Genomic DNA, 21,804 nt, shown 5'->3' on the forward strand with positions numbered 1-21,804 from the left:
GATTGGAGCCAATTTCATCCAACAACAGGACAATGACCCAAAGCACACCTCCAAATTATGCAAGAACTATTTAGGGAAGAAGCAGGAACCTGGTATTCTATCTGTAATGGAGTGACCAGCGCAGTCACTAGATCTCAACCTCATTGAGCTGTTGTGGGAGCAGCTTGACCGTATGGTACGCAAAAAGTGCCTATCAAGCCAAACCAACTTGTGGGAGGGGCTTCTGGATGCATGGGGTGAAATTTCTCTAGGTTACCTCAGCAAATCAACTGCTAGAATGCCAAAGGTCTGCAATGCTGTATTTGCTGCAAAGGGTGCATTCTTAGACGAAAGCAAAGTTTGAAGAAGAAAATTATTATTTCAAATAAAAATCTTTTTTTCGAACCTTGTCAATATCTGGACTAGATTTTCAATTCATTTGGCAACTCATTTGATTAATAAAAGTATGAGTTTTGGGGCACACAGGCTGGGGTAGTGTCCAGTTCTCTGGCTCTGTCTGGAGCCAAACACACACACAGGAGGCCTTCTCCCTCCCAACATACAGACCATGTGCCAAACAGCCTCCATTATATAGGCTGTTAACCACACCCAGAGGTGAGATATGTGGGTAGCTAGATCCGCCCATCTCTCACAGCTACCAGTAACCCAGTCCCAGGTACTACAAACGAAACTGTTAGTGCTTTCATACCCTAGAGAAAATACTTCGGGTTACATCACAGAGACAAGCCATCTCTGCGACACACAGGGGCGGATTATAATAGGGTCAATCTGGGCGGTAGCCCAGGGCCCTGCGGTGTGGGGGGCCCTCGGCTACCACTCAGATTGCCCGCCGCCAGTCAGGGCATCACTGCCCTGACTGGCGTATGGGCCCGGTGGGCAGAGAGGGGGCCAGCATCGGGACTCGTTTCATCTGCTCACCGGGCCCCTTCCGGCGCTGCGGCAGTTTCACCTATTGACGCGCGGGCGCGCGCCCGCATGTCAATGGTTAACAACAGCCGCCAGCCAATTGGAGGCTGGCAGCTGAAGTCTGCCGCAGGCGCAGCTCACACATTGCCGGCGTCTGACATCATTGTCAGTCGCCGGCGAGTGCGTGCTGCTGGAGGGAGCTTGCCGCTGGAGCGCACAGGTCAGGTGAGGAGAACTCGTTTTTTTTTTTCTTTGTGAATGGCCAGATTGCTGGTCACACTGGGGGCAATGCTGGAGAGAAGACACTGGGGCAGATTGCTGGACAGACTGGGGGCAATATTGGAGACACTGGGGCAGAATGCTGGACACACTGGGGGCATATTGCTGGAGACACTGGGGGCAGATTGCTGGAGACACTGGGGGCAATATGCTGGAGACACTGGGGGCAATATGCTGGAGACACTGGGGGCAATATGCTGGAGACACTGGGGCAGAATGCTGGACACACCGGGGTAGAATGCTGGACACACCGGGGCAGAATGCTGGACACACTGGGGGCAATATGCTGGACACGCTTGGGGAAGAATGCTGGACACTCTGGGGCAGAATTCTGGGCACACTGGGGGTAATATGCTGGACACACTGGGGCAGATTGCTGGACACACTGGGGGCATGACTCGAGGCATGGGCAGAATGTAGATATGGGGCATGATTGGAGACATGGGGCAGAATGAAAGACATGGGGCAGGATAGGATCATGGGCCAGGATGGATGCGATGGAGACAGATGGGGCAGGATGGGGAGATCATATTGGGTAGAATGGATACTCATGAGGGCAGGATGCGAGAACATATGGCTGGAGCCAGGAATGAGACACACGGGGCCAGGATGGTGAATATTATTACCATAGGGGCTAATTAAGGGATATTATTACTGCAGTGATGTATTTATTTTATTTTGAGTATATTTTTTTAAATGAGGGGGCGGTCCTGTTACTTTGCAGAGTGACACTATGTCGCCTTTTTTTCTTCATGTGGTGTAATGTAGACGTTGGGAAAAATTAAGTAATGTGTTCTGCAAGCGGAGCTCTAGATAACTGTGTTATTTCCTGCAGAGACGAGCCCTGGCTAGAAGAAATGATAGCAGTCTGTGCTGGATGAAAGGTGAAGGACTTCACCTAGAGACGTCACTGGTGAGTCAGTGTTACCTATACACTGACACTATACACTGTATACTATATACAGAGGTCCTGTGTATAATGTCACCGGTGATCACTGTATAACCTCTACACAGACACTGCATACTAAGTACAGATCTCCTGTGAATACTGGCACTTATGGTGATAGTATTGTGTTTTTTTTGTTTTTTATCACTGATCAGTATTGCAGTATTCAGTCACTATGTGGTGGTAACATGTGGTCTGGAAATGGTGTTGCGGTATTTGTCCCTTGTATGTGCTATTTGGTCACCATGTGGTGGTAATATGTGGTCTTGACATGGTGTAGCGGTATTTGTACCTTGTATGTGATATTATTCGATCACTGTAGTTGTAATATGTGGTCTGGTCATGGTGCGGTGGTATTTGTTCCTTGTATGTGATATTATTGGTCATTTTAAAAATTGAAAAATAAATCAAAATATACTTAAATTGTATTGCATATTTTAACAAATATTTAATAGGTTACAGTAGAGTAGGGCCCGGCCAAAAGTGCCTACCGTGTTATGGTGGTGGCTTACAAAATATTTGTCACATGACCCCGTCACATGACCCCGTCACATGACCCCGTCACATGACGGGGGGGCCCACAGTGTCTGAACAGCCCGGGGCCCTGGCTACCCTTAATCCACCCACTGGCGACACATACCTCCCATCGACTACGTAACCTTTAGTCACACTACACTATATATATATCTGATTGGCCGGCAGTGTGTATTGAAGCACATCCAGCTGAAATAGTCTCTAGTACCTGCAGACCCCCTCCAGCTTTGGTGCAGCTGCATAGGTTGCACTGACGATATGTCCTTCATTGTTTTGTGCGGTTTACCATATGTTGAAGTTATAAGCCAGATTGATTCTTCAGGTCATGAAGATTACAGCCATACCAGATTCAAGTTTTTTCTGCTTTGAAACTTTTACAGTCTATTAACAATATTTGAGGATAGTGAATTTGTTTTTGCATCACCATATTCTGAAAGCTGTAACTTTATTTTTTGGCTGAATGGGCCGTAATAGGGCTTGTTTTTTTGTGGGACAGTTTAGTGTTAACATTTGTACCATTTATTTTTTACATATGATTTTTAGATCTCTTTCTTTTAAATTTTGTTTGTGTCATGATGATGAAAAAGATACATTTTTGCCAGGTCTGTTTTTAATATTTTGAATGTGTTCGCTGTACAGAATAAATAATGCAACATTTTTATAGATCGAGTCATTTCAGAAGCGGCGATACCAATTATGTGTGCATTTTTTTTTGTATTATCACAAAGGCTGTATTTTTAGTGACGAATTGGCTTTTTAAACAATTTTTTTTGTTACATATTTTATTTAACATTGTTTTACTTTTTCACTAAGTAACACTGTGAGACATGAATATTTTTTACTTTATCCTTTGGTCTTATGCATTGCAGTAATCATATACTGCAGTGCCAGAGACTTGTCAGTGTCTCACCCAGCCTGTTAGACTCAAAGTCAGTGAGATCTAACAGGCCACCAGATCTTGAGGGTCATCAGATTATCTCAGTGAACTATGGCAATGATCAGCAGCACCCATGATTACAAATGCAGGTGGTTAATCCTGTCAAAGGGAGTCTTTTAACCCCCATTTAACCACTTAGATAGCGCTGTCAATTGCGACAGCAGTATTTGAGGGATTAATCAGCCCCAATCAGTTCCAAAACTGTCCAGGGCTTATACCGTAGGGTGTCAGCTGTCACGTACAGCTGTTACCAGGGGGAATTTCATCTGCGGGCAGCGTTATTCACTTATTCCCGATCATTGTTTTAACACGGTGATGAGGAAATAAGGCATGATAACGACCGTCGTTTTAATGTGTATCGGCGGTCGATAAGGGGTTTAACACATATGTTTGTATAAGGTCAAAAATATTACAAAGGCCCATGCATCTGGCCAACATGCTGGAGGGGTAGAAGCAGGTTTAAATTTTTCAATGGGGTCCATAGAACTCTACAGTAGTTACGCTTTTGTGTGTGAATGGCATATTCATAATTTCTAGCAACATTTACTTACTGCCCAATCTGTCTAACAAATGTCAAATTGTTCATGATAAACATCTAGTGTGAATAATCTATAGTGTGTTAATTATGAACATACAGTATAATGTTATGATTAATTAAAGAACAAACCTTGCATTCTGGCATGATCAAAGCTTTGTTGATTAGAGATTTCACATCAGAGTTCAACTCTTCTGATCCTTTATTTGTTGTTTTTAAAGGTTTTACCCAAAATACTTTTTTCTTGACATGTTTTTTAAAATTGTCCTAAAAGGAAGACAAATTGTGGTGAAGTCAGAAAATATTGGAGAAAGGGTATTCAGATATAATTAAAATGTATACATGTATACATGTGGTAAATATATTTTTATATCTATTCCTCATGCCTTACAAGAGTTTTGACTTTGTGTTATTCAATGGATTGCATTGTTCTCTCTCGGAGAATAAAAGTTTGTCCTGACAATGTGATGACACAGATGTGATTAGGGCATCATCATACAAATCTCTGATATCTATATTGAAATTGGTATCAGTTTCCTGTTTCAATCATCAAATATAAAGCTGCCAACGGTCTAAATTTGCAAAGATTTTTTTTGTAATCCAGACAAATTCAGGGTTGTGCAGGGTGGAAAATAAAAAGAGCTTATGTAAACCTCAACCAGTGTTGGCTGCGCAAAAAAGTTTTGGTTGCTCCTTGTTGGAACAAGGGTTATTTCTGGGCAGGACTTAAACATTCTTCTTCTGCAAGCTGTTATATTTGTAAAAGCCATATATATTAGGCAAAGGTAGGCTGGTGAACAATCATTCATCTGTCAGTTGAACAGCCATTCATTGTTAGTATTAAAAAAGAAAAAAAAAAAAAAAAAAGGATATCAGACTACATTGGACAGGTTGGATTTTCTGACCAAAAATACAACAGTTTACGATCAACTGAAAAACTTCAAGTTGACTGATAGATTTTTGAAATGATAGTGAATGTTTACTGATTAGCAATAGTCTAAATCAAGGGTGGGGAAACTCAGGTCCATGGACTGTTAACGGTCCTCGATGAGCTTTTATCTGTCCCCTGGGCAGATTCCTGGGGACCACACTGCTTGGGCCTGCAGCTTAATTTTAATGTCCTCCGGCCCATTAATTTCTGTTAGCATGCTCAAGCAGTCTTCACTACTGAACACTGAGTAGCGTGCAATGAAAGATTACGTCCTGACATGACTACCAGGGTCAGGATGTATTTTGTTGGTGGAGATAGCGTGCAATTTTGTACAGCCCCCAAAGGATGGCCGAAATATCCAAAATAGATCCCCCACTCTGGTCTAAATGAACACATGATCATTTCATCTTGGTATCTGAAATCCATTCATTATGGTTGAAATCAGCCATTTTGTCTCAATAGCAGCTGATGTGGATGGAGGCTTTAGTGTTGTGATTAAAAATCTTGATACACACAAGGAAGTGAGACAGAAAATGTATTGGAAATAGTTAAGAAATACTTTATGAGAATTCCATATTCCAGTTTCCTACAATTAATGAACAACCATGTGTAGTATATATGCATTTTTGATACAGGAAAGATATATATCTTGGTACCGTGTTAGCCAGTGGATAGAAAAATATTTAGAATTGAGAGTCCTCAGTGGTGGATACCTTTTAATGGCTAACTGAAAAGATGGTAACAAATTGCAAGCTTTCCAGACTACTCAGGTCTCTTCATCAGGCATAGACTAAAAGAAATTCTGAAGAATCACATATTTATGGACAACACAGCACAGAAAAATGCCATAGATAAGACAGGTGACATGAAGCAGATGCATACATGCAGTATGCGTCTAACTAAGGTCAAGTGCAATGTTTGCTTATTTTTTGGGATTTGGCCTGGCCTACTGATGCAAAATGCAGACACACTAATGCACACTTAGTGGAAGTTTTAGGGTATGCGCTAGGTGACTTATATAACTATGTGATCAAGTGATTTCCACCTCCAGAATTGAAGCCATGTCCAGAGCAGTTTGAGAGCCCAAGGTACAGACATGCTCCAAGAGTGAGGACCCTGGGGTGCCTTAAGTCACTGAGTGTGAGACCCCATTTGAATTATTAGCACATTTGCATGCACTTCACTTTCATTCTTTGCAGAGCATGTTCTTTTTTCAAGCCTTTTGCCTAAAATGGGGAATTTTTAATTTTCCCAGTTGAAGGTACAGTCACATTTTAACTGTAAAACCTTAACTGTAAAACTGTTTAAAACCTTGTCACAAGGACTTTTCAGAGCATGGTTCCACTATGAGTTCCCTCATGATTGGCATAAGAGGGAAATGTGTGGCTTTCAGGTTCTGCTTCTCCCTTGAAACCTCTGGCTCTCCTACTGAAAGAGAGATTGAGCTCCTAGTTTCACTAGTGAGATAGGGCAAATGGATGCTGGGAGCACCCTAACTTCTGCAATAGAAGGCTACTGATCCCTTATTCTTATTGTGGCATCTTTGGGGCCTTTCTTTTTAGACAGTGGACTGTAATATAATACATCCTTTTTTGTTGTCCTAGACAATATTTGAAGCACTCTTGGGTTCTTAAAGAAAAAAATAACCCTGAAACAGCTGTCTATGGATAGGTAAGTGCATGTGTTTAAATAACATACCTTACTTTTTAAAATATCAGATATTGATGTATAGAGTAGTTCTCTCCAATAGAGAGCAATAGCGAGCTAGGATTATTCACTTTAGAGAAGAACTAATTTACAAGGAAGTCTTGCCTGGCCTTTGACAACTTGTCACAAGAAAAAACTGTATCCACTAGACCCCAGGTTGTGTCATTAAGGGTACCGTCACACAGTACCATTTTGATCGCTACGACGGTACGATTCGTGACGTTCTAGCGATATCGTTACGATATCGCAGTGTCTGACACGCAGCAGCGATCAGGGATCCTGCTGAGAATCGTACGTCGTAGCAGATCGTATGGAACTTTCTTTCGTCGCTTGATCACCCGCTGACATCGCTGGATCGTTGTGTGTGACAGCGATCCAGCGATGTGTTCGCTTGTAACCAGGGTAAACATCGGGTAACTAAGCGCAGGGCCGCGCTTAGTAACCCGATGTTTACCGTGGTTACCAGCGTAAACGTAAAAAAAACAAACAGTACATACTCACATTCCGGTGTCTGTCCTCCGGCGTCTCAGCTTCTCTGCAGTGTGAGCGCCGGCCGGAAAGCGAGCACAGCGGTGACGTCTGACGTCACCGCTGTGCTTTCCGGCTATGGCGCTTACACAGTGGAGAGAAGCAGAACGCCGGGGACAGACACCGGAATGTGAGTATGTACTGTTTGTTTTTTTTACGTTTACGCTGGTAACCAGGGTAAACATCGGGTTACTAAGTGCGGCCCTGCGCTTAGTTACCCGATGTTTACCCTGGTTACCGGGGACTTCGGCATCGCTCCAACGCCGTGATTGCAACGTGTGACCGCAGTCTACGACGCTGGAGCGATAATCATACGATCGCTGCGACGTCACGGATCGTGCCGTCGTAGCGATTAAAATGGTACTGTGTGACGGTACCCTAACAAAGGACTAAACAATTGAAAAAACAGGTTTCATTGCTGTTATATAGTCAACAAACAAAACAACAGTATTTAAATAAGTACACAGTGTCATTGTCCAAGAAACATAAGAATAAGCATAAATACACACCGTGGTTCTCAGTAAAATAACATTAGCTTTCTCAAGGGCACATGGAGCACATTGACACCAGACGTCCCATTCAGGTTTCCAATAAAATAGGAGTAGAAGAAATCCTAGGGAAAAAATGTACCCAATAATGCAAAGTGCTTGTCTCCACATCAGTGTTCTGTATCCAAACAGCTCCTGGAAATTAAAGAAACAACTTTTTAGCAAAGTTCTTAACATAAGGCACTTTTTTTTAATCTTAAACTTCTTATAGCAAATGGTTTTTCTAGTCGATATTTTTACATATATATATGGATACTATTAAGAGATGGTTGCTGTGATAAATTAAACAATAATTACATTAAATATATCTTTTTAAAAACTAAACCTGTAATAGAAATCACACTGCATTATACACTGCATACTAACGCTGAACTGTGCATCTCATTTAATGCAGATGTAGAAATCGCAGGAACGTTAGATGTCGTCACAGACATGAGGCAGATCAAGAGTTAACAGGTTTATTAATAGCAACACATATACTCCACGCAGGAAGTAGCAGGACTTGGGAGGTGTGTTAGGAAGAAGTGCAGAACTGGGAGCTAAGACGGAGTAGAGCAGGAATGAACGATAGTTTGATGAGAAGAAGCAAAGGCAAAAAAACTTATCAGTCTGTAGTATTCTTGATTGCAGCATCTCAGTTCTCCAAAGGTGGCACCGACAACAGCGGCATGTGAAGTCTCGTAGGTGTCTGTAGAGGACAGGGCTCCAAACCATGGAATGGGTGAAGAGTCTCTGAAGGGCTGAATGCCAAATGTTGTGCTCAGTACAGTATGTAGTACCGCCAGAACAAGGCTTTGCTCCACGGTGTATACAGGTACCTGGCTAAGGAGCTCTGGCCTAGTCACCTGCTTCTCACTGCGCTACGTGCACGTTACAGTCTCTGGTTTCAAACATGAGTCACCTCCTGGTGTGGAGGTTAGTGGGAAACTGGCAGTCTGACATCCATTTACAGTAGACCGGTACGCAGGAGATATGTCAAGTCTGCCTGCGCTCAAGGGATGCACTACTTTCACAGCTGACACTGCACCCCACTGTCCGCTTAGCTTTCCTGCCTGGACTCTGACCTTTTTCTCACGTGCAGCGCTTTTTTACATGGCCCCGCCTACTGCAGTCACATGCAAGGGTCAGTCCTTGTCTGAAAATCTTCCCTGCTGCAACATTAGTGACAGTCCCGGTAGTTCCTGAACCAGTGTGAGAATGGTATACCCGATCTCGTTCTTCCTCATACATTCCCCCTTTCTTTTAGCTCACCATTCCACAGGTGAGAGTCTTCTTAGCTCACGCTGACAGTCTTCTAGTCCTTGAAATATTTGCCCCCAAAACAAACTGATCCTGATTGTATTGGTTAGGGGTTACGCCTACTGTAGATCGTTCGGAGTGCAGTAGGATAAAAGGAGCAATAGATTCCATTGGAGCAACTGCATCAGGTTGTCCTCAGTGCATGGAAGACACATTTTCCCCGAATGAACCATCGGCATCGGATTTTTCCTCTTCATATTCACTCAGGACTGGCGGAACCACATTTGTAGCATCCAGTGTCTCCTATTCTTGTCAGGATCTCTTGATAAGCAGGGTCGTAACATGTTTTGATGGACTGTGTGAGTGTGGGCACCTTCCACTCCCTCAGGCGGAATCTCATAGACGAGTCCCTTAGCGTCGACTCTACGCTTCACCCGATACGGGTCCTTTTCCCACTGGGACTCCAGCTAATTTTGAGGGCACCTTTCTCGTACCAGGACATGGTCTCCAGCCTGGAGAGCTGTCCCTCACAGAGGAGCAGCCCTGGGATGTTCCAATTCTTGAAACTTGGTCCATACCAGATGATGCAAAGTCTGCAACCTATGTCGATGTTTTCGAACTCAAGTGCCCCCCGTCCGTCCGTGGGTAGTCTTCCTCAGGCTCTAGCTCCAGTTCAGTAATTTCTTTCCCTGTTGACCAAACAGGAGAGTATATGGCATGTAACCGGTGGTGGTATGTATTCTATTGTTATACACCCATACCAACTTGGCCACAAACTCGGACCATTGGGCCTTCCTATCCTCTTCCAAGGTCCTCAACATTTGGATCAGAGAATGGTTGAACCATTTGCAGGCCCCAATTCTCTGGGGGTGGTATGGCATCATCCAAGACTTCCTGATCTTGTACAACCGATGTAACTCTTCCATCACCCTTCCAAGAAAACAGGCGCCTTGATCTGAGTGTATGCACTTTGGTCACCCGCACACCTGGATGAAGTTCTTACAGATGGCGTATGCCACGGATTCAGCAGTCTGATCTTGCATTGAAATCACAATGGCAGACTTTGTGAAGTGATACGTCATCACCAAGCAATGTTCATATCCCTGATGCACTGGGCTAACGGTCATATAATCTATTATTAGCAACTCTAGAGGAGCAGACGTCACTATGGCCTGTGTGGGGGCCCTTTGTTCAGGTGGCTTGGCCAACTCACAGCTCCGACATAGTGGACAGATTTCCTCCACTCCAGTTTTTAATTGAGGATGATAAAGTGGTCGTTGTAGCCACTGGAAGGTTTTTTCTGGTCTGAAGTGAGCTTTTCTTTCATATGCCTCTGTAGCCGCCTGGGGCAGCAACGTTTCAGGGACCACCATTTGCCAGGTGACCCCAAGCTCCCGAGGCAGTAGAACTTTCCGTTACAGAACTAAATCACACAGCTGTAGTTTCTCCCAGTGCCGTAGCATCCGCAGAGCACCATAGGACAGAGCATATCTTTCTTGCTGGCTGGGCAGTTGTTTGGATGACACCCACTGCCTCAATCGAGCCAATTCTCATCATTGGATTTTCTCAGTAGACCCTCACGAGTCGGCATCTGTACTTGCTCCAGGCCCTGAATCTAGGAACCTCTTCAGCCTCCAGTTCCTTATCATGATTAGTCCACTCAGGACAAAGCATCGGCATTGGTATTCTCTGGTCCTCTCTTGTAAGTGATTTTATAATGAAACTTTGCCATCTGAGCTCCCCAGCGTTGTCCCAGGGCCCCAAGTTTTGCTCTTTCCAGATGAGCCAACAGATTGTTAGCCGTGCGCACGTGAACTTCAGAACCGGACAGATATTCAGCAAACTTTTCCATCATGGTCCACACCAATGCCAACAACTCCAGCTTGAAGGAACTGTAATTATGCAGGTTCTTCTCAGAGTCATGAAGAGATCGACTTGCATAAGACATCACTCGCTCCTCTCCAATCTGAATCTGGGACAGAACTGCTCCGTGTCCATGCAAGCTTCCATCCATATGTAGAATGAACAGCTGTGTAAAGTCGGCATTGGCCTTGACGGAGGCCCCAGTGATGGCCTATTTCAGGGCTTGAAATGCTCCCTCTTGTTGCTCGCTACCATTGTACAGTGCTGTTTTTAGCACCAGTTGGTACCCCCTTCAATAGTTCCAGCAGCGGGTTCATGATGCAGGTAAAGTTCTTCATAAAACGTCTGAAATACCCTGTGAGTCCTAGGAAAGCCCACACGTGTTTCATGGTTTTCAGGGTAGGCCAATCTTGTACTGCAGCAATCTTTTCTTCAGAGACAACGTGTACCAGATACTCAATTTGAGTGCGAAACAGTGAGACTTCTGAGGCTTCACCTTTAGACCATGCTGTTGTAGATGACTCAATACCTGTTCCAGTCTCCGAAGATGTTCTTCAAATGAGGGATCAAAGACAATAATGTCATCCAGATAAATCAGAGCGGCCTCAAAGTTTAAATCTTCCAAACTCCTCTCCATGAGTCGCTGAAACATACCTGGGGCATAGGCCAGGCCAAATGGCATTCAATCAAACTCAAATAATCCCATGGCAATTATGAAGGCTGTTTTGGCTTGGTCTTGCTCGGACCTCAGCACTTGCCAGTAGCCACTGGCAAGGTCCAACGTGGAAAAGTATTTAGCATTCCCCAGGGTGGACAGCGACTCCTCAATCCTTGGCAGCAGATAAGAATCCCATACCGTACAGGCATTGAGTTTCTGGTTATCCACATAGAAGCGTAACGTCCCATCTTTCTTCCGCACCAGCATGATGAGGGCAGCCTATGGGCTCTGACTCTATCAAATTACCCCCTTATGTAACATCTGGGTCAGTATTCCTTTCACCTCCTGGTGCATTTGGGGAGGAATTTGACAATAGTGCTCTCTTTTGGGCATAGCACTTCAAATTGGAGCCTCATGTGTGATTGCCATCATGTACCCAAAGTCATCCTCGTGTCTCGCGAACACATCCTGGTATCTTCCCAAATATGCCTCCAACTGCTGTACCTGTTGTGATGTGAGTTGAGTAAGCTCAGCTCTCATCTATTCCCAGATTCGTCATCCCTCCTTCAAATGTCGAGGGTAGGGTGACAAAGCAGTGTCCACGGTCACCATCCTAGGATTCCCTTGTTAACTCTTCTGGCATACACAGAAGATGTGAGCCACTTTGCTTCTGGGGGTAGTATGACATCATTTTTCCCAAAATTCACACAGCGTACAAGAACTGATCTGTCACGCAAAGTAGCTAATGTCCAGGCCACAAGAATTCCTTGTGGTAACTGGTCAGCATTACTCAGCTCGATCTGAACCTTGACACCTTCCAGGAGGGTACATGCTCGGATAAGCAGGGTAAGCACTGTTTGACCAGGTGGTAGGACCCCATTGATTGAAATGGGGCAATTACTTTCCCCAGTGTTTTTCCACTGCTGGAGGTCTTTTGGGCTTGGGCCGCCCTAATCAGGTGTTGGAAGACTCGTTTGTGATGTATGGGTACTCCATTGTTTAAGGAACCTGTCTGGGGACTCATTAATAAAAAGACTGATGAAGTCTCTCAACACATTCATGCCTAGCTTGACAGTATGTATGCTCCTCTCCATCTGTTGGCACCACTCCTTTTCATCCTAAGTCTTTCCCACAGACCACTTTAGTCATCCAGACCACCCCTGTGACCGGGATGGGCAATTGATGGGCGGCCGTGAGCTTGATCACTGGTTACTATTCAGGCCGCATTGCTTCAGTAAAGTGCGGGCGGAAGTATACTTTGGGCATTGTAGTCACCTGTGAGCCGGTATTGACCAGACAACGTACAGCTCGACTGTTCATCTCTGCCCAGACAATGGGGTACATGGAATCAAGATTTGTGGGACTTCTAGTACTCCTTCTTACTGGTACAGGCTCCAGGTGGAGTCTCTCAGGCTCGGAGCTCTGTAGTTTACCGGACGGAGCTGGAGAGGCCTACCCCATCGGGTGCACCACCGGGCTACGTGTCCTACTTCTCCACAGTTATAACATGTGTGGGGGGGTTCCTTCTCTGTGGGACATTCTCATCTCATGGCGGGGAGCAGGCTCACATCGATTTTCAGATGGGCTTGCAGCTACTATGGGTACTTTCTTTGAATCAGCCAACTCTTCACATATTTGCTATATCTCCTGTCGCAGTTGTTCTACCCATTGAGGTGCAGTAACCATGGTTGTGAACACCTCCCCACTCCGGCCTTCCTCATGGGAACTGTCATCCCCTGCTCTTGCTCGCACATGCACACTTATCTCCCTATTTCAGAGAAAGTCATGCTGGGTTTTACTTTCAAACGCTCCCACAGAGCCTGCTTCAGCAGCACGTCCCATAGACCCATCAATAATTGGTCTTGCAGCACTACATCAATAGACCCTATTCCTACGCTGTCATTGCGAGCAATGGCAGTATGAAGTTCCGGCAGCACATTCATAAACTCGGTGACTATCTCCCCCTCTCTTTAAACTCGGCCAAACAGGTGCATATGCAACTTCCCTATGTCTCTAGGGTCACCATGCGCTTCCTCAAGTTTGAGCATAACTTTATCCAGGGTATCTCTCATCTGTAGAGGCCGAAGCATGACAGAGTCCCTGGCCTCCCCATCTATTGCCATCATAGCCACCTCTGCTTCTACGGCCAGAGTCATGGGATGCATCCTCATCATCCCACTTATACGTTCAGTCCAACTCCAAAGCATCGTGTTATTCCCAGTGAACTTCGTAAGGTTGCTTAACATGGCCCCCAGGGAGATACTGGATCTAGGGCCCCCTCCAACTGCTTGATCTTCTGCCTCAGCACCATTGAACGACATCCTGCTAACTACGCCAAATGTACAAATCGCAGGAACGTGAGATATCGTCATGGACAGGAGGCAGATCACGAGTTAATAGGTTTATTAACAACACATATACTCCGCACAGGGAGTGGCAGGACTCAGGAGGTGTGTTAGGGAGAAGGGCAGAACTGGGAGCTAGGAAGAGGTAGGCCAGGAAGGAATGATAGTTCGATAAGAAGAAGCAAAGGCAATAAAACTTATCAGTCTGTAGCATTATTGATTGCAGCATCTCAATTCTCGAACAGTGGCACCAACGACAGCGGCACGTGAAGTCTCGGAGGTGTCTGTAGAGGACAGGGCTCCAATCCACAGAACAGGTGAAGAGTCTCTGAAGGGTGCAGAGTGCTCCTGCACTCAAGAATGCCAAACGCTATGCTCAGTCCAGTACATAGTACCACTGGAACAAGGCTTTGCTATACGGTGAATACAGGTACCTGGCCAAGGGACTCTGGCCTAGTTACCTGCTTCTCACTCTGCTGCGCGCACCTTACAGTCTCTGGTTTCAAACGTGAGTCACCTCCTGGCGTGGAGGTTAACGGGAAACTGGCAGTCTGTCATCCACTTGCAGCAGACTGGTACGCAGGGGATCTGTCAAGTCGGCCTGCACTCAAGGGATGCACTGCTTTCACAGCTGACACTGTACCCCACTGTCCACTTAGCTATCCAGCCTGGACTATGACCCTTTTCCCGCACGCAGCTCTTTTTAACATGGCCCCGCCTACCACAGTCACATGCAAGGGTCAGTCCTTGTCTGAAAATCTTCCCCCCTGCAACATTGGTGACAGTCCCAGTAGTTCTGGAACCGTTGTGAGAATGGTATACCCGATCTTGATCTTCCTCTTACACAGAGCCCAACAACCCTATTCACACTCTCTTTTTCTACTTTTAAGTTAAAGATATTCTGTTACAAAATCTAAAAGTTCTAACAGTCCTGTCAGGCAAAACTGCATGTGAAAGAAAGTTCATACGTTAGACAGTTATTATAGGTATTATATATATAGTTATTATACAGTGGAGAAAATAAGTATTTGATATACTGCCGATTTTGCAAGTTTTCCCACTTACAAAGAATTCAACTGTGAAAGACAGAATATAAAAATAAAAACCAGAGACTCACATTGTATGATTTTTATTTAATTAAATTGCATTTTATTGCAAGAAATAAGTATTTGATCACCTACCAATAGTCACGAATATAAAAAGGATTTCCTTTATTTAAATATATCCTTCAAACAACATATACATTTTTCATTATTAATAAATTAAAAATGGGGTAAAGCTGCACAGAAAAAACCACCGCCAAATATCACAGAGATGACAAGTAAATGACATAGATGCCGAAAGTTATATTCCTAGGAGTAAATATAAATATTGTTCACCTAGTATTGCACCTATTCCACAGTATGTCCTATAATATGGATTGCACACATGCACTAGAAGCCTAGATCTTTATTCACTGCCTACATAACCTTTGTGGTATCAAAGTGATAAATATCAGATTCAGGGTTCAAGTGCCCTAAAGAAGTCTGACTAATAAGAGCATGGGAGTGCAAATATAAAGAGTCAATTACCTGCGAGAAGTGGCGGTGACTCAACCCGGACGCGCGTTTCGCCTGTGGCTTCGTCTGCGGGGAAAGTGTGTAGTGGCTTGGAGCGTGAGATTGCTTTAAATAGTGCCGGGTTTATTATGGGCGGCAGCAGCTGAATGGCGGCGCTTCCGCCGGTTACACCGCGTGACGCCGCCACAGATCAGCGTCATGTGATCGCGGGCCGCTTCCCCTCCTGACGCGTCAAGGAGGGGGGCGTGCCCGGGACCACTTCTCGCAGGTAATTGACTCTTTATATTTGCACTCCCATGCTCTTATTAGTCAGACTTCTTTAGGGCACTTGAACCCTGAATCTGATATTTATCACTTTGATACCACAAAGGTTATGTAGGCAGTGAATAAAGATCTAGGCTTCTAGTGCATGTGTGCAATCCATATTATAGGACATACTGTGGAATAGGTGCAATACTAGGTGAACAATATTTATATTTACTCCTAGGAATATAACTTTCGGCATCTATGTCATTTACTTGTCATCTCTGTGATATTTGGCGGTGGTTTTTTCTGTGCAGCTTTACCCCATTTTTAATTTATTAATAATGAAAAATGTATATGTTGTTTGAAGGATATATTTAAATAAAGGAAATCCTTTTTATATTCGTGGCTAAATGCTTCTGTTTCTCTACATTGGATGTTTGCTGTTTTTGAAGCATGCCATATTACTAGGCGATATTTTTTGCTCTCTTTTGAAGTATTTGCACCTACCAATAGTGTTGAGCATTCCGATACCGCAAGTATCGGGTATCGGCCGATACTTGCGGTATCGGAATTCCAATACCGAGATCCGATACTTGCCACATATCGGATACCGGAATCGGAAGTTCCCAGGATTCAAACTGCACGAATTCAGCCAATGAGGAATGATTCCAAGTGTGGGAACATCCTGTTCAGCATGGTGGGCATGTAACTACTGGCAAGGCTGTGATTGGCTGCTGAAATGATGTCATGATGCACTATAAAAAACGCTGCCGCCCTTTCTGGCTCACTCTGCTGTGAAATCAGTTAGGGTACCATCACACAGTGCAATTTTGATCGCTACGACGGCACGATTCGTGACGTTCTAGCGATATCATTACGATCTCGCAGTGTCTGACACGCTACTGCGATCAGGGACCCTGCTGAGAATCGTACGTCGTAGCAGATCGTTTGAAACTTTCTTTCGTCGCTGGATCTCCCGCTGTCATCGCTGGATCGTTGTGTGTGACAGCGATCCAGCGATGCGTTTGCTGGTAACCAGGGTAAACATCGGGTTACTAAGCGCAGGGCCGCGCTTAGTAACCCGATGTTTACCGTGGTTACCAGCGTAAAAGTAAAAAAAAACAAACCGTACATACTCACCATCTGATGTCCGTCAGGTCCCTTGCCGTCCGCTTCCCGCTCTGACTGTCTGCCAGCCGGAAAGTGAGAGCAGATCACAGCGGTGACGTCACTGCTGTGCTGTGCTCTCACTGTACGGCGGCACTCAGTCAGAGCAGGAAGCAGACGGCGGGGGACGTGACGGACATCAGATGGTGAGTATGTACGGTTTTTTTTTTTTTACTTTTACGCTGGTAACCACGGTAAACATCGGGTTACTAAGCGCGGCCCTGCGCTTAGTAACCCGATGTTTACCCTGGTTACCCGGGGACTTCGGCATCGCTCCAGCGCCGTGATTGCAAAGTGTGACCGCAGTCTACGACGCTGGAGCAATAATCATACGACGCTGCAACGTCACGAATCGTGCCGTCGTAGCGATCAAAATTGCACTGTGTGACGGTACCCTAAGGCATAGGATGCTGTGTTCTGACTGAGGGCCAGGTGAGATAGCGATTTGCTTCATTGTTCTTTTCCCAGGCTAATTTAGCAACCGCTGTGTGTTCACCTTGCTTTTGCCTTGCAGCGCTGTTTTCACAGCGATCTGCAAGGTCTGTGTGTGTGTGTGTGTGTGAGTGCAGCCCACTCTCTAGTCTGTGTGCAGCCATAGCTGGTTGTATTCAGGTCAGGGTGGTTCACTGCCTCATACTGTTCTATCCATTGTCCTTTTTTGCTAATAGTGCAGGCTGCTGCACATTTTTTCAAATAATTCCTATTAGTGACTTTCCACCCGTATCCAGCTAAATTGTGGAAAAACACTACATAGGATAACCTAGAGTAGTTTTTTGGGGCCTTGCAGCGCCGTTTACGGCTGTCTGCACGGTCTCCGTGTGAGTGCAGCTCGCCATGTAGTCTGTATGGAGCCACAGCCGGTTGTATACAGCTCAGGGTGGTTCACTGCCTCATACCGTAAAATCCATTGTCCTTTTTTGCAAATAGTGTAGCCTGCTGCACATTTTTTCAAATAATTCCTATTAGTGACTTTCCACTCGTATCCAGCTAAATTGTGGAAAAACACTACATAGGATAACCTAGAGTAGTTTTTTTGGGCCTTGCAGTGCCATTTACGGCTGTCTACACGGTCTCCGTGTGAGTTTAGCTCGCCCTGTAGTCGGTTGTGCCCCAAAAACAAAAAAAAATAATAAAGTTCACTAAACACACCACTTTACAGTTGTGTAGGCCACATTAGCTCATATTAAAGTCTAGTCCACACTTTAGAAAATTAGTGTATCTTATACCTGTTAGGACCTGTTCAGGAATAAGCACACAAAGCCCTTATTACTTTTCTGCTTATCTTTATTAGTCAACCAAGATGAAGAGGGCAGGGAGTAAGGTACATGGGTGTGGGCGCGGAGCAGGGAGAGGACGTGGGGATTCTGTGCCTGCTGCGGGCACCGGTGACTCATCATCACCCAGTTTCAGCAGGGAACAGTCCTTCATGCGCAGCTTTGTAGGAGAGCGCCGTACACCGCTGCTGTGTGAAGACCAAATTGAAGCCGTTGTCGGATGGATGGCAGCTAACGCATAGACTTCAATTAGTGCCACATCCTCTCAGGCACAGAGCACTGGAGAGCACCCATCTGTCTCTTTACCACCTGCCAAATTGCCCAGGCAGTCAGAGAGCCCAGGACAGGTGCCGTCTCTACTTCTGTTCTCTGAATCTCTTGGCTTGGAAACAGGGGGCCAGCCAAGCAGCATTGGAGAAATGGAAGAAGAGGCAGTGTGCAGTGATGCCCAACAGCTTTTTCTCTCTGAGTCTGAAGCGGCGGGTGGGCCAGTACCTCCGGTCACCACACCACAGTACGCATCCGCTGATGATGATGACACTCAGGTGCCACTTTCTGGTGCGTGCTGTGCTGCTGAGACTACCCAGGAGGAGCAGTTGGTGGCAGAGGGTAGTGTAGATGATGAGGTCCTTGACCCAATGTGGCGTGAGGGACAGGAAGGTGGTGGGAGCAGCTCTGAGGAAGAGATTCCCCGAACGGGCCAAAGAGGGAGAGGGAGGGGGAAGACTGCGGAGCCTGTAGCCTTCACTTCTGCACCTGTTAGGAGCATGCCTCTTCCAACAGCCAAAAAGGGCGCTCCCAAGACTTGCAGTGCCTGGGCCTTTTTTGACACAGTTGCAGATGACATTTGCTTTGTCAAATGCAAGGCGTGTCATCAGAAAATCAAAAGAGAGAGAAATGTCAGCAGCCTCAATACCTCAAATATGTGGAAACATGTGCGGACCAGGCACGCGGCGGAGTTACAAAAACACACTGAAGAGCTAGGCCAACCAACAGCGGCAGCTACCACCTCTTCAGCTTGTGTTGCCTCTTCCTCCAGCTCACACGCAGCTGGTTCGGCTTCCTCCCAGGATCGCCATGGAAGAATCTCTGGCACTGTTGTCCAGAGACCCACTGTAATTCCACCCACAACACCACGTTCCCAGTCATCCTCACACTCTCAGCCCAGTCTACAGCCATCGGTAGTACAGGCATGGGAGAAAAGGCGGCCATTCTCGGCAAACCACCCCCGAGCACAGGCTCTGAATGCAGGCATTGCCAAACTTCTGTCACTGGAAATGCTCTCATTCAGGCTGGTGGAGACAGACAGCTTCCGTGACTTGATGTCATTGGCAGTCCCACAGTACAATGTGCCCAGCCGCTTTTATTTCAGCAGGCAAGCCGTCCCTGCCCTGCACAAGCATGTGGAGGGACACATAAAACACGTGCTACTGAACGCCGTCAGTAGCAAGGTCCACCTCACCACCGATGCGTGGACCAGTCACCATGGACAGGGGCGATACCTTTCCCTCACTGCCCATTGGGTTAATTTGTTGAGCCGGGTACAGATCGTGCGAGTGGCGCAGGCCGTGTCCTGCCCACTCCAAGGATTGCAGGAATCCAGTCTGTACGCATTGACTCCTCCTCATACACAAGTTTCGCAGAATCATCGCAGGAGCCGTCACAGTCCACCTCCACATGGACCCGTGAACGTTTACCTGTTACGACCGACATGAGCACAGCCGTGGCCAAACGTCAACAGGCCATCTTGAAATTAATTTCTTTGGGGAATCGAAGCCACACAGTGCATGAGCTCTGGAATGCCATCAAGCAGGAGAGCGATGTGTGGTTTGTGCCAGCGAATCTCCAGCCAGGCATGGTAGTGTGTGACAATGGCCAAAATCTGGTGGCAGCTCTGGGCCTCGGCAACCTCACTCACATCCCATGTCTGGCACATGTGCTCAACTTGGTCATGCAGAGTTTTTTGAGGGACTATCCATATCTTGATGCACTTCTGCACAAGGTCCGCCTAGAGTGTGCTCACTTGCGGCCTTCCAGCATGGCAAGATTGTGCATTGCAGCTCTGCAGCGCCAATTCCACCTTCCGGAACATCCTATCATATGTGACCTACCAACCAGGTGAAATTCAACGCTACATATGCTGGAGCGGTTGTGTGAGCAGCAGCAAGCAGTAATGGAGTACCAGCTGCATCAGGCGCAAAGAAGTCGCACTCCGCACCGTTCAGACTTCATAACCACAGAGTGGGCCACTATGAAGGACGTCTGCAAGGTTTTGCATCCCTTTGATTATTCCACGCGGATGGCGAGTGCAGATGATGCACTAGTCAGCATGACTGTCCCCCTTATCTGCCTGCTTCAACAAACACTGCAAGCGCTAAGGGATGATGTTGTGGAAGAGGTGGAGGATGAGGAGTCTCCATTTCCATCAGCTTCTGGACAGTCCGCACCATGTGGTTCCTCACAAAGCCGTAGGCAGGGGACACTTTGTGAGGAGGATGAGGAGGAGTCAATGGAGGAGGAAGACATCCGTCCAGAGGAGGGAGTTACACAATTGTCCAGTACTCAGTGTGTACAGCGAGGGTGGGGTGATGAAGAGTGGGCAGAGATCACGCCTCAAGCAGGGGACAGCGTTTCTTGGCCAGCTGGCAGTCTGCAGCACATGGTGGATTACATGCTGCAGTGCCTGAGAAACGACCGCCGCATCTCCCACATTCTCAACATGGCTGATTACTGGGTGTACACCCTCCTCGAACCTCGCTACCGGGACAACGTACAAAGCCTCATCACACCGTTGAACCGGGAGCGTAAAATGTGGGAGTACCAAGACACACTGGTGAATTCCATCATCTTCTCCAGTCCAACTGAGAGCAGTGCTGCTAGTGCTTTACAAAGCAGCTCAGTGGAGGAGGCTCTGCACAAAGAGGAAGCAGAAGCAGTGCCTCTGCCCAAGGCAAGACCAGTATGGCCCAACTGTGGCACAGTTTTCTGTGCCCGCCACAAATGTCTACACCATCACAGGGGGATCCAGTCAGCAGGAGGCAACAGTTCCGTCAGATGGTGACAGACTACATGTCTTGCCCTCTTACTGTACTCCCAGACGGCTCTTCCCCTTTCAAGTTTTGGGTCTCTAAGCTGGATACATGGCCAGAGCTAAGCCAGTATGCATTGGAGGTGCTGGCTTGCCCTGCGGCTAGTGTATTATCGGAGCGCGTCTTTAGTGCTGCAGGTAGTGTACTAACAGACCATCGCATGCGACTATCCTCCGATAACGTTGACCGGCTTACTTTCCTGAAAATGAACCAGGCCTGGATCTCACAGGAATTTGCCACTCCTCTTCCTGATTAAATAATTGGGTGACTGTCTACAGTATCCAGGTCTCCTGTTGTGTTCATATTTCTACCACCTGAACTGTAATTCCTGGGCTCCAACATCGCCAGTTGAGGCTCAGAAGTGCCGTCTGCACAGTCAAAACATACGACCCAGTGTTATTGGGTTTCAGTAACATCAGTTGATCCCAGGCTGTGTAGCCGGCAATGTGTCCTGCGACTGCCATGCTGACACAACAACTTAAATTTAAGGGAACCTGTCCCCCCCTTAAGGCG

The 21,804-nt window shown here is 46.3% G+C and overlaps 1 protein-coding gene across 2 annotated transcripts in view; it reads right to left on the reverse strand.

The window, feature by feature from the left end:
- The window catches only part of LOC143808071 (putative cation-transporting ATPase 13A4), a 730,794-nt gene that overhangs the window by 573,060 nt on the left and 135,930 nt on the right, over positions 1 to 21,804 (reverse strand). For both annotated transcript variants that reach the window (XM_077290328.1, XM_077290327.1), the window contains exons 2-3: positions 7,813 to 7,986; positions 4,270 to 4,404 (exon numbers count right to left, since the gene is read on the reverse strand). In XM_077290328.1, the coding sequence (XP_077146443.1) occupies positions 4,270 to 4,404; positions 7,813 to 7,986 (309 nt within the window). The remainder of the gene's footprint in view (positions 1 to 4,269; positions 4,405 to 7,812; positions 7,987 to 21,804) is intronic.

This window comes from Ranitomeya variabilis, chromosome 2 (assembly GCF_051348905.1).
Source record: "Ranitomeya variabilis isolate aRanVar5 chromosome 2, aRanVar5.hap1, whole genome shotgun sequence".
NCBI lineage: Eukaryota > Metazoa > Chordata > Amphibia > Anura > Dendrobatidae > Ranitomeya > Ranitomeya variabilis.